Source organism: Mercenaria mercenaria, chromosome 16 (assembly GCF_021730395.1).
Source record: "Mercenaria mercenaria strain notata chromosome 16, MADL_Memer_1, whole genome shotgun sequence".
Classification (NCBI taxonomy): Eukaryota; Metazoa; Mollusca; class Bivalvia; order Venerida; family Veneridae; genus Mercenaria; species Mercenaria mercenaria.
The window spans coordinates 11,022,414-11,035,899 of record NC_069376.1 but is presented as its reverse complement, the minus strand read 5'-3'; the positions used below and the strand labels follow the sequence as shown (position 1 = coordinate 11,035,899).

The following is a 13,486-nucleotide window of genomic DNA, read 5'->3' as shown; positions in this document are numbered from 1 at the left end:
GATTTTAAAAATGTGAAATCTATGATACTTTACTTAATATCAATAACAGGAGTTTTTACTTAAACTATTTAACTTAAAGTTGTAATCCGTAAATAATGACAACTCTTTCTTTGGGCATTTAAAATCAGAGGTTTCTTAAAGTTTACTTCTCTTGCAATTACACAATTGAGTGGAAAATGAAATTGCCAAAAAACACAATAAGAAACTTTTCTGCGCAACAAAAACATTTAGGATTTGTTCATATGTGTTTCATTTTGCGACAATGGAAATGTTAGAATAATCAAAATACGTGCATGATTTTGAGTAAATAGAATCAATTAACACCAAGTATCTTCCTAGCTGAAAAACGTTTACATATAAAACAGTTGAAACTAATGCACAATGGTTACGTTTGTCATTTAAATTAAAGGATTACAACATAAACATCTACTGGAAAACAGTCTGCTGACTGTATTGAAAGCCAAAATTAAAACGCTCAAATTGTATTGTACATTAAAATGTACAACAAATTTATATACTTAAACAGTTCAAAGTCCATATAGACCTGAAATTCGCTACCTTATTTATATCTTGTTTTGAAATTAGTATTCATCTGCATTTTTTTACTTCATTTACTGACTGTTGCTAAGAACCATTATAAATTGCAGGACGATCATTTCCTGATGCTCTAAAACTCAAGCCAAGAGATACACGTAAGTATACAACTATATATGTTGCGAGTTATTTTGTGTTTTAAAGAGTACCATTTCTTGTAAGACTTTTTACTGAGAAAATTATCTTCAGCAAGCGGTATAGAGAAAATTACATGGCATGATGAACATAATATTCGCAGTTAAGTGAGGTTCATAATAAATTAAAATTAGAAACATATGTTCCTCTTTTCGAGCAAACACAATCAATCATATATTTTCCAGACAGAAAGCTGTTTTTAAATAAAATGATATGAAATTATAACTGATAGAAAACAAATACGATTTTATTTATCTTGTTTGATTGTTGTTGGGAAGGTCTGAAAAATATCCACTTTTTTACATAACATTTCCTTTTTACCTTGACGGAACCAGTAGTAGTTTGTATGATGGATACAGTAAAACTGGTATTATTTCTGTAAATACTTAAGCAGTAAAGAGTAATCATATAAATAAAACGTTGTCACAAGAATTTCTGCTAGATGAAAAATTGTCTGCGGACTAGATCCAATAGCAAATATTGATAGCTCAGACTATATTGCGGTAATCTACATTAAGCAATTCTACTCTCATATACATTAAAATAGTTCCATGTCAAAAAGAGATATAAAATTTGTTGCATGTACCTTCTTAGATTTTTTTTAATTAAACAAATAAGGTATCCATCTGCATTTCTGAGTTCATGTACCTGACAGTGATGTTATTGTAAAAATCATTCTAAATTGCAGGACAATCATTCTTTGATGCTCCAAAACACAAGCCAAGTCTAAAAAGTGAGTATAAATTATCAAGAGCAAGTTATGATGTGTTTTAAGGAGTACTATTTCCGTGTCAGTAAGACATTTTAACGAAAGTGCTAATAACTTACTAGTAGTCGATAACAGATAGAATAACAGCAAATTATAAAAATAAATCTGGAAGATAAATAGTCTTCATAGAAATTTTAATTTTGTAACAATATGGACCTGTTTTAGAAGCAAACAAATAAAATTAGACATTTTCGAAATAAAGAAATATTTTCAAATTAAAGTATTAATTAACTATGAAATTAAAACTGAATAGAAAACAAAGAAAACTTTTACTTCGTTTCAGCTCTTAAAATACGTCAGTTGTTTACAGTGCGTCACCTTTCTTACAGTAACAGTTTATATAATGGGAACGTTAATTAATCTACTAATATATACATCAGCAGTTTTATGTCGTCACAAAGATACAAATTGCTACATTATTTAGTTTTGTTTTTAGAATAAACAAATCATGCATCTGTCTGCATTTTTGAATTTTATGGACTCACTTTGAAGTTATTGTATAATAACTAAATAATCATTATAAATTCCAGGACAACCGTTCCCTACTGCTCCAAAATACAAGCCAAGAGAAAACAGTAAGTATATAATATTAACCGCCGTATGAACGCATCTGCAGATGTCTCTTAATTGTTTTTTTGTACTTTTAGCATGTTAAATGTTGAGTTCTGCTCAACCCGAGGCTAGAGGGCTTGGACAGTAGCATGCATTTCCACTACCTCCATGAACAGGTTCAATCAAACCGAGCCTGCAACATTTTCGTTTTTGTTGTGTTGAGCGACCTGTGAAGTTTCCACTTTTTCTATTCTAGTTATTATGTGTTTAAGGATAACCATTTCCGTGGCAATTTCCTTGTAAAACATTTAAGAAGGTAGAAACTTTAATATTTGTTGTACATGTCCAACTTGAAGCTAACGATTTACGACAACGTTCACGACAAACTAAATAAGTGTGTATATCAGTCTATTCTGCTGAACAAAAACAATCCATTTACCTGTCTCTCAACTAATGATTAATGGTTGAATAATGCTGATGTATATGAATACATTACCACAGAAACGCTCCTTAAGATAACGTGATGAATTTACGTGTCAGTTACTGCGCAATATAAATAGCTTTTATCTTGAAAGTACGTAATTCTGAGATATTTTATTTTGTATTTGATCTAATTTCATATTATTTTATATATTTTCATGGTCATTATTTCCCAAAATATTTAGTAAGTTTTTGGCTCTTAATACTTGTGGGTTTTTTGCAGCTTTTGTCTAGTTATATTGAAATGCTATTGGGAATGTAAGAAAATAGATGATGGTAACTGATGTTATTGGGGATATAATTGGGTAAAAAATTACTTATTTCGGTCATTTTCAAACAAATAAAGAGCAGTTCGGTTTGTTATACCTATTTTTCCGTTTCCATTGATCAACTGGTACTCGTGTACTACAAATATGGTCTAAAAGTGTTCAAATTTCTGTAGTAAATAGTGATGTTTTCATTATATAAGTTATAGTAATGCAACATTAGATAGGAAACCCGTAACATATATGTGTAAATGTAAAATTCCAAGATGTTGAGACTGGTCTTTTAAGGAACACAGCTTCAACTTAACAACTCGGCCACGGAGGCCCCTCCACAGATATATTACAATTTTAAAGCAAATATTAATTTTAATTATATATCATTGACATTGCATTGCAATCCTTACCTGTCAAGAACAGACTTAATCAAACCGTGTCTATTATCATGCGTTCGAAAGGGCCTGCTTATAGATTTCATTATCTTTCATAACAACAATTTCTAAGTGGCGTATGTTGGCTGTAAAAGTATCCTCCCTCTACACACTATGTACCCGGATAATCCTAACTATGTTCAGCGACCATAACGCAGTGCCAACATGGCTGACAGAAAGACGATGTATGTAGTTAATTTCCCTGTCTTTTTTATGCTTTTATGTTAGTATGCAATGTTAGCGTAAAACTTTTGATGGCCATAATATCCTGTATTGCTAACATGTTTTGTGAACTAAATATTTCAATCGACAAGTCACATTATGTGACTGGAATTCATTAATTAAAATGTACTCAAAGAAGTCTTTAAAATGAACATGATTTATGTTTCTAACTGTTTGAAAGTACCAGAAATTGCAAGAAGACCTGTATTTGTTCAATAAACATCTCTTAGACAATGTTTAACAGTATCAAAGTTTGAAATTCATTTTTATGGCTTAAAAACTGTATTGATTATGAGGTCTGTTTAGATTTGCAGATAATTCCTGACTGGTATAGGAAACAGTGCTGGATAAATACGAATTTAGAATGGATAAATACCGTACCAAACGAAAACATAGCGGTTCGTCTGTGCTTTATGTATGAACTATAGATGTTTGAAGTTCTTTGACCCACCCTGCCCTGCAGGGATGAGGGATTCCAATATCCAACTTGCCCAACTCGTGTTTTTGTTTTTGCCAGCAGACAAGTGCATTTTTATGCCCCCGACATCGACTGATACAAGAGGCATATAGTGATTACCCTGCCCGTCCGTCCGTCCGAACGAAGTTAACCAAATGGGACCGTTTCGTCTAGAATCAATACCCGTAACTAGAAGGACTTGATACTAATGCAGATGTAACCTGTGACCATTCCTCAACTTAAGACATCACCTGCCCTTAGTTTGACCTTGACCTTGAACTTGACCTCGTTTTGGACTTAGGTTGCTTTGTATCGACAAGGATGCCACCGGGGGCATCAAGCATTGTTTGAACGCATCTACTTGTTCATTCTGTGTGTCCGCGGACAAGCAGAATTGATCACGTATAAAATGAAAAAAAAAAACAACAAATAAATATCATGTAGATTGTATGTTGCTTCAAGTGTATGGAGGTGATAAAGATAATTTAATGTATGAAATCCGTGGTGTACTTGCTGAGAGTCTCTCGACTGCTGCAATTTTAGAGAGAAAAAACATGCATCTGTGTCTATAAGCATCACTTTCCATGATCTGACTGGTTCTCTGGCTAGGTCTGGTGCACACTGTAAATTGGTGACTATGATAAAAAATCAGAAACGTAAACAACTTAAAACAGTATTTCGACAAGTTTGTTTGTAGAATTCAAACTGCTGAGACAATAAGTCATTGTCAGAGGAATTATGGCAGTACAGTAGTCAGCCAAATGAAAATCAAAAGCACACAGAGATCGCAAGTATGACGAAAAACAAGTCGGAACGCTTTAAGAGTCTTTCTCTGAATTCTTCTGGCTTTGTACAATTGCGTGGACAGTGTGTTGAGCATGGCATCAAAAGATCACGAACCCTGCTTGTGCGATTTCGGACTTTGTTTTAATTTTAAAAGGCAAATACTTTAACAGCTTATTTTTTGCCACAGTTACTGTGATATGCTTTTCTTTTCATTGTCCTAAATAAAGAAATCTCCAGTCTATTTGCAGTGTCATAAAGGTTTAATATGACAAATACGAGCGTGTGAAATTTGACTGTGGATTTTTAAGTGTCCGTGGACAAATAAAAATTTGTAAATTTCCACAACCCTGCCCTGTCAGTCCATGATCACCCACGCACCCCATTTCCCCCCCCCCCACCCCCCCCCACACACGCGCGCACACGCACACATACACTTTTCTTCCCTACTTACCGTCTGTAAAATATCATATTTGATAATTAATCATAAATCTAATTTCATTTAAATAATATCAAAATATCTCATTAGCACCACTATAAAATATCTTACACTATACGATATACAAGATTTAAAACAAATGCAATTCGTCTGAGAGAGAGAGAGAGAGAGAGAGAGAGAGAGAGAGAGAAGAGTGGGGTTACAGAACTTCGAACATCGGTGATATTAAATAATTTCTTATATAATTATATAATAATTTTGACTTTTGTATTGAATTATTTTCGAGGGTTTATCCAGATTTTTGCAAATATTGCTATTTGCACAATACTAAAATTATGGAAAAAAAAAATGACTGTAGTGGGCATACATATAACATCTTGTAAAATTAATGACAAAGTTTGAAGACAATACCGCTTATAAAGTAACGTAATGTTTACAATCATCAGACCATGTACATATCAACTCATTCATTTCTATACAATACTAGTCAGTTAGAATTTTATCCATTCCTGATATAAATTGAGTTCGGTTTTTATCAACTCGAAGTTAGGTTTTTATCCCTTTTCTCACCGTCAGTACATTTGAACATGTATTGTGTCAAAACGTAGTGGGATACCAACATAGTGTAAACGGACCTATAATGCAGGATATTTTGCTTTCAAACAACAAAATAATAGAGACATCAAAAGCATATAAGTAATTTGTAAGACTTTTTGTAAAATTTTTCACTGAAAAGTTTGCCTTGTTCGTCGGTATTCCAAGTGAAAACACAAGGGTTGATATATTTAACATGGTGCATTTTGAAATAAATATACACTTGATCAATGGAGACAGATAAAACAACCGAAACATTCCTTTATACATCGAAATTACACAGAAAACAAAGCTGTATCGGCTTTACATCCGCCATGTTGGCACTGAGCTAGGGTCGATGAACAGCGTTAAGATTATCCGGGTACATAGTGTGCTCTACTTCAAATCAGTATTGTCTTGTGGTCCTTTGGGATCTTGTAGTCCATTTTATATCTTTGTAATGTAGTTCCGCTTAAACCGGTGATAGGGGTAGTGTAGGGTGTGGCACTTTACATTACCTCACATGAACAGTTTGTTTTGGATATAACGCCTTTTTCAACAACATTTTAGCTATGCGGTCAGTAAACCTAATCAGTGTCTCTGGATTTTGTACCAGTACAGACCTGTTTTCCGCAGTAACTGTATACTTTCTCACATGAATTATAAGTGGATGACGAATGTCTTTTAGGCACATTGTCTTTTATTAAATCGTCACGAAGAACACAACGCCTGCCTAAGGATAGAACTGACGACCCCGCATAGATCGGTACTGACCCTATTGAACTAACTGTGAGAGATCTTATGAACCCAACCAGACTGTCTCTGCTATTTTTCTACTTGGTTGCACTCTGTGATTCCAATTGATTTTCTTGAATTTTGTCAAATATTACAATTCAACACATGACCTTACATTCATACTAGGGGAAAGAACAAGTCAGTCAGTTTCTTCCCCCCCCCCCCCCGCCCCCCCCCTCCCAACTCCAATGCACTGTACATTATTTAGACATGCAGATAAAGACACATATACCTGGCGTTAGGGGAGACCCATGTAGTCCGTTTATTTCTCCTTCGTGTACTTTGCATTATTCAAATTCAGACATGCAAATGCATGCGTACATACCAGGAAAAGCTAGTGCCTTTTACCCACTCCTCTCTTCACACACTGTGTACCATTCAGACATGCAGACATGCCTTCCATAAATACTAAACTGACCTCATAAATTGCTTTGAAATACACAGTAAAAGTCCCTAGGAGCGAAATATTTCAAATATCCCCGGCAATTTCAGCTGCCAAACGGATTGATAAAAACCAGGAACACGTCAGCTATCCGGAATGAAATCACCGGGGATAACTAAAATATTTCGCTCGTAGAGACTTGTACTGTGTTTTTCAAAGCAATTTATGGAATCAGTTTAGTATTTATGGAAGGCTTTAAATGTTTCGAAAGTGCAATCATGCAGGTAGCGGCTGCAAGTGTATAAACTCCGATTTTGAAATGTTCTACAAGTTTGCCGAGTAGCTTCCCATAGCGTTACGCTCGCGTAGTTCACCTTTTCAATGTATATGATACTGTGACTGAATTTTTTGTCATTGATTTTTTTTCATTTGACTAACATATAAAAGGTTAATTGTGTAAAAAAGAGATTTTTTTTATATTAAACAAAAAATTATAAATAAATAAATAAACACTGGACCCGTGCCTGTGAGCTCGCCATGACACAATATACTTTTCAAACGCTAAATTCCAATTATGTTATACAATATATGACGTCATTAAATAGCTCGAGCGATCAAATGCATAGGCGGCACAGTATATGTGCTCTTTTATGCATATCAAAATAGAGAAAAGTGGAAACTTCACAGATCGCCAAACACGACTAAAACGAAAATGTTGCAGGCTCGGTTTGATTGAGCCTGTTCATGGACGGTAGTGGAAATGCATGCTACCGTCCACGCCCTCTAGCCCCGGGTTGAGCAGAACTCAACCCCAACGACAATTAATTTAGTAAATATTGAAGCTAACTTAGTCCCAAAAATTAAGGAGGGTAAAGTAAATTAGTTGTCGACTGTGTCAGTCTGACTACGTGGATAAAATTTAAGTCAAAGGCGGGAATTGTCCAGGTTGCTTTAAGTTTGAGCCCAGACCTAAATCCGAGAAGAAAGTTAATTTGTTACCTTTATAACTGACAGCGCTAATTTAAAAGAAAACGTGTAAAAAGGGATTTTTCTATTACCGACAAACAACAAACAACCTTCACGTTACCGGTTATGGAAGGTGTGTTATATTTTAATTTTATAAATTTGAAATTTCGACTTCTTACCTGTAAAGTGTAGATGATTAGCTAGAATACTCGAAATTATTAAGGACTGTCGAAGATCATGAAAGAATATACATTGGCTCACATTCAGTTAATGTTTACACTGACTCACGTAATACAATTGGACAAATAAATGTCATACAGAAAATTCAAGAATAGTGGAAAATGTTCTGTATTAATAGTTGCATCATTGTAAACATTGTCACATGCACAGATCAATTCAAATTTTAGTTTCGAAGATCATTGAAATTTCTTCAAATATTTTAAACGGCACGTGAAGTATAAATAAATCGACAGTGAGATTTGCTTTTAAATTAGAAAATTAACAGTTCTGGGGTGTATTTCAATTGCCCGCCGTTACTTAAGTTGGCATCTCGCCCATGTGGTTGAGGTTGTTTACTTGGAATCACTTGCCCCTAAACGCCGGTGGCTCAAAACAGTCCTTAGTGTGTAGAATTCTTCCATGTTAGGAAGCCGTCCAGCTGGCTTTCGGAAGGTCTGTAGATCCGCTTGTCCGTGAAAAAATAATGCCCGGTGGGAAACCTAGGTTCTTATTCCGCCACCAAAAGCTGGAAAGTCGCCATTATGACCTAAATTGTGTCACGTAAAACCAAGCGTAAAAGTAAAAACACGAATGTATCGCTGTTAAAAGCATCTGGTCAGCATAAGTTCTGAAGTTCCATGAGATTCCGTATGATATATGCAATGAAAATCCATTTGGCATGTGACTATATATCACGGCATATACATGACCGCAGTAATATTCTGTGTATATAGATTTCTATTTTGCATTAGTTGCGGCCATGGATACCGTCATTTAAGAGCATATTTTTGTAATGAAATGGGTAGATGTATTTAAGGTATTAGGCCCATAATAGAGTATCTCCTTTTTGAAGAGTATTCAATTTCTACCATAAACCTACTTTGACTGCAATTTTCAGGGGGGTGTAGGTTCAAGCCCCATTGGAATAATTTTTTTCCTTATTTTTCTTTTTTTTCTAGTAAGGTTTTGAAGACTTGTTATTGATTTATTGTACAGAAGTGGAAAATATTCATTTGATAAGCTGTTTCTTGCTGTTCAAAGTGAATTTACCTTTGAAATAGAAGCGGTAGAGTTAGATATTAGCTATTTTTTTAAACATTAAACATTTGAATTGCTACAAATCATTTTTTACGGAAACCCTTTTCTTTTGGGGAATGGGGGTGGGGGGTGCTGGGGTGGGGGGCGTGCGTTCAACGTGTTTTTTTGGTTGAATTTACAATAAAGCTATGTACTGCCCCGTTTGTAATAGAAGTAAATGTTTCGTATACGTACATTTTGGCGAAAAAACAACCACAAAAACATGTGTGTTTTATAACATAGAAAATGAAAGTAACTGACGCGCTTGAACATGCATCTTTTATCTAGCTGAAGAACAAAATACCCCTTCCAAAGGTCATATGATACGCGCCATAAAAAACAAACATAGGGCATTTGCGACCAGTATCCGTGCAATCTGGTCAGGATCCATGCTGTTCGCTAACGGTTTCTCTAATTGCAATACGCTTTGAAAGCGAACAGCATGGATCCTGACCAGATTGCACGGATGCTAGTCGCAAATGCACTATGTTGGTTTTCTCATGGCGCGGCTCATATTTCTATTTTGTCTATAGATCTACCATGCCTACCAATAGCACAAAAATGTTTAACATGCCGCCATTCTACTTCGGATTTCACTGAACACGATCAAGAAACCCATTTTTAAACAAGAAAATATTTTTATCTTTCAAGTCTGTCAAAATGTAATGATTGGGTTGGCTGATAGAAAACAATAATCATTTCACAGGTGTCACAGTGCATTTAAGTTTTACTCTAAAATGATCAAAGACTGACCAAAATGATCCGAAACTGACCGGGGTGGTGACACCACTGTTGCTCCTGCAGAATAATTATTTACTTTGAATTTTCAAACCAAATGTGGTAATTTAAAAAGCGAAAGGATTTTCCTTTCTCCCTGTGCAAAAGTTTGTTTTAAATATATATTTTCGAAGCTCTATAACAAATATAGCCCTTAGTGATCCGGAACAGACCAATCGATTGTACGCACTTGACTTGAGACATGTTTTTATTTTACGTCAATGCAATGAGTATTCAGGGAAAAAAAAGCTGAAACAAAGCTTGTTTTAGTTTTCCATGTCTGTTATTCAACATATTATATCTCAGACTTCGCTAAATGTGAGCAAACCCCCAAATGACGTTTGTATGGACGCCGCCATATTGAAATGGACGTCGCGTCATTTTACAATGCAAGTCTATGGGGAAAAACATAAATGTCTAAATTCATGTCTAAACTAGCTCCTGGACTATGATATATCTTTTTACATTTTTTATGATTAAATATAGCTACTATTAGTGAACTGAGCTAGTCTATATACTATGTCCAAAATCATGATAATTTCAACATCATTCCTCTGTGAAAATTTATAAAATAGACTGGCTTTGGTCTCTATGAAATTGAATTCGTCAAAAAAAAGGAAAAATGTAGAAATACATTTATTATCGGTCTAGTGGCTAGTTTAATTCATGTCTAGCGCTGATATTAGACTGAAATGAAAAGCTTTTCTAATAAAAAAGTAACATTTATTGTCATGAAAATACCGTTATTACAGTGCAATAGAACACGAAGAAATACAAATTTATGGTGTAAGTATGACAGTTACTGCATTCCTGACCAATATTTTGCAGAAAGAAAGTTTTGAATAAAATAATTAAACTTGTTTCAACATTAATGCAAAAGTCATCTATTTTTGTAAATTATGTTGCATTATTTTTTATCTTTGCCATCGTCCGTAAACATCGTATATAACACCGACCACCATAATATTTTACTGCTTTGAAAACCAAGTGTGAATTTGAAAACAAACAATTTTCACCAATCTGCACCAGTTTGTATACATGTAAAAAGTTTAAAGAAAACAAAATGGAGATGATAACATTTATTTGATACAAGTACGAGATTTTTCCAAATTAAGAGATGGAAGAAAAAGAAAACAGATCGACATGCATAATAAATATAACTATTGCTTTTTATTTTCTAAAAAAGACTTAATACATTTTTGTGGTCCCACTCCCGCCTAATTCAGGCTATTTGTCAAGTCAGATAATTGATTAATGAAAATCTGCTTTTCCTTTTCCTGATTTTGTTTGATGACATAAAAATGTAACACACAGAATGCTGTAGAATTCTTTTTTTCTTCAATTCAGAAGGTGCAGATAAAAACCCTGGGTTGAAGGCAGAAGAACAAGCATATAATCGACGTAAAGAAGGTAAGCTACAATACAATATAATTTACAATAATATTCACTGCAATCATATCTTTATATCTTATAATACACTGCACTGAATAATATAGATGTACACAAATATCCCATGTAATTCTTACTGCTGTCGAATTGAAAATAAACAAATGACAAAGAATGAATAAAAAAAGTATTCTATGCAATACCATCGATTTCATTTTTTTTTTTTTTTTTGCATTTCGTGTCATAAACTGTCCTTTGTTCGTAGGTCAACATTAAGGATATGACAACCTTCCATATTTTAACAGCTCTAGGAAATTATTGGAGAGATATGCACACTTTTGAATACCCAAGTTACATTTTCATGCTTAAATTAACACAGCAGCATGGATACATATTTTCTAACAACTGAGAAGAAAAATACAGATCCCATGTTTATACTAATGTGCGCATGTGCAAATTATTTTTGAAATTTTCTTTTTTCGTGTCATTTTACCCTAGAATTTTTTTCAATCACTAGTTAGAAATTAAAACCGCACTTGTATGTATAGGTCTAGTAGAAACATATGAACTGAGTGTGTCTGGAAAAAATGTTAAAATTGAAAACTGAATTGATTTAACGTCTAAGATTGCTATACAATTAACCAAGATTTAATGTTTTCAGAAGTAGCTATCATACAATGATTCGGTAGTGACACTAAGTCTTCTCGGTAATGATGCCTTTAGGGCTCTCAAACTTTTCTCAATTGTCTTTGTGTGAACACCAGTGGCTTTGCGATCAAATGTAATACTGTGGTTAACGGTAAAATGCGTAAAACATTCTGCATTTAGGCTGGCATAGCAGTCTAATTAAAAAGTTGAACCAGGGAGAATGTGCTGTTTAATTATAGAAACCAGTGTGTCTGCAATTTTGGCTGCAACACATGTTAAAAAATATATCAGATATAATGTTTAGCATGACATGTCAGCTTTTCATATACGAAAACATATTTGAACTCGGAATAAACACAAATCGCAAAATTGGTCCGTAACAAAGCAAGGATTAATAGAGATTTTTTGATCTTGGGGATATTTGCAGTTAAGCGGTCCCCGGAAATTATAGTATGCTGTTGCTACGGTCACGTGCGCTAGATAAAAGGAGGCTCGCGCTAGCGAGCCGAACTTTAAAAAAATACGACATAAAATGCAAAAATTATCTAAAATCGTATTTGTCATGTTTTTTTACATAAATATATTTGTTAGAATGTATTAACAAATATTAGCTAGAATTTAAAGGAAATGCTAAAAATAGACTTTTGAGAATACCTTAATGCGGATTCGAATATTTTTGCTAGAGAGCTTTGTGTCGAAACATTTGAGAGGTTTTCAGAGCAGACAGGTTGAGTCGGTAAGATTGTTGAAATCGATGAGAGCAAGTCCGGTAAAAGAAGATACCACACAGGGCGCCGTGTAGGTGTGTGGGCGTTTGGTACGGAATCCTGTTGGGGCCATTTATAATGTCGCCGTCGTGTTTGTGGGGTCGACACACGACAACGCGAAGTGATATAGCGACATTACAAAGTGACACCCGACAATCGCAAACGACGGCGACAATCCAAAACGACAATGTCGCGACATCCACTTTGAAATGTCGCCTTTCAAAAGCACGATATATCGCGATGTCACTTCGCATTGTCGCTATGTCACTTCGTAATGTCGCGATGTCTCTTCGCGTTGTCGTGAATTGACCCTGCAAAACGCGACACCGACATTATCAAACGACATGCGATTATCATAAACGACGCTCGACAACGCGATACGACATTTTCCAAATCTCGTATCGTATGTCGCGTGTCGTGGTTTGGGTGAGGGTCGACGCGCGACAATTCCAAACGATACACGACACGCGAAGTGACACCCGACAATACGAAGCGACATTTTCATAATGTCGTATCGCATGTCGCCCGTCTACCGGTGAAAGGTTAAGATAAAAAGCTGTATTATCCGTACTTTTCCATACGTAAAATGTCCATGTTTTCCATTAACTTCAAACAATTGTAGAATGTTACAAACACAAGATAAAATTTAATGAAATAACTTTTATAAATTTAATTTAAACATTGTCTAAACGGATATGTAACTTGTATAATTTAACCGCCGACGGTTTCGTCAAAGGATTGTCTCAAAATGTATCATTTTTCGTGAAAATA

At 34.6% G+C, this 13,486-nt stretch overlaps 1 protein-coding gene across 1 annotated transcript in view; it reads left to right on the top strand.

The window, feature by feature from the left end:
• Positions 1-13,486, top strand: part of LOC128549824 (uncharacterized) — a 34,918-nt gene that overhangs the window by 6,469 nt on the left and 14,963 nt on the right. Inside the window, exons 5-8 of the mRNA XM_053527490.1 lie at positions 648-692; positions 1,418-1,462; positions 2,029-2,073; positions 11,262-11,324. Of these exons, the coding sequence (XP_053383465.1) occupies positions 648-692; positions 1,418-1,462; positions 2,029-2,073; positions 11,262-11,324 (198 nt within the window). The remainder of the gene's footprint in view (positions 1-647; positions 693-1,417; positions 1,463-2,028; positions 2,074-11,261; positions 11,325-13,486) is intronic.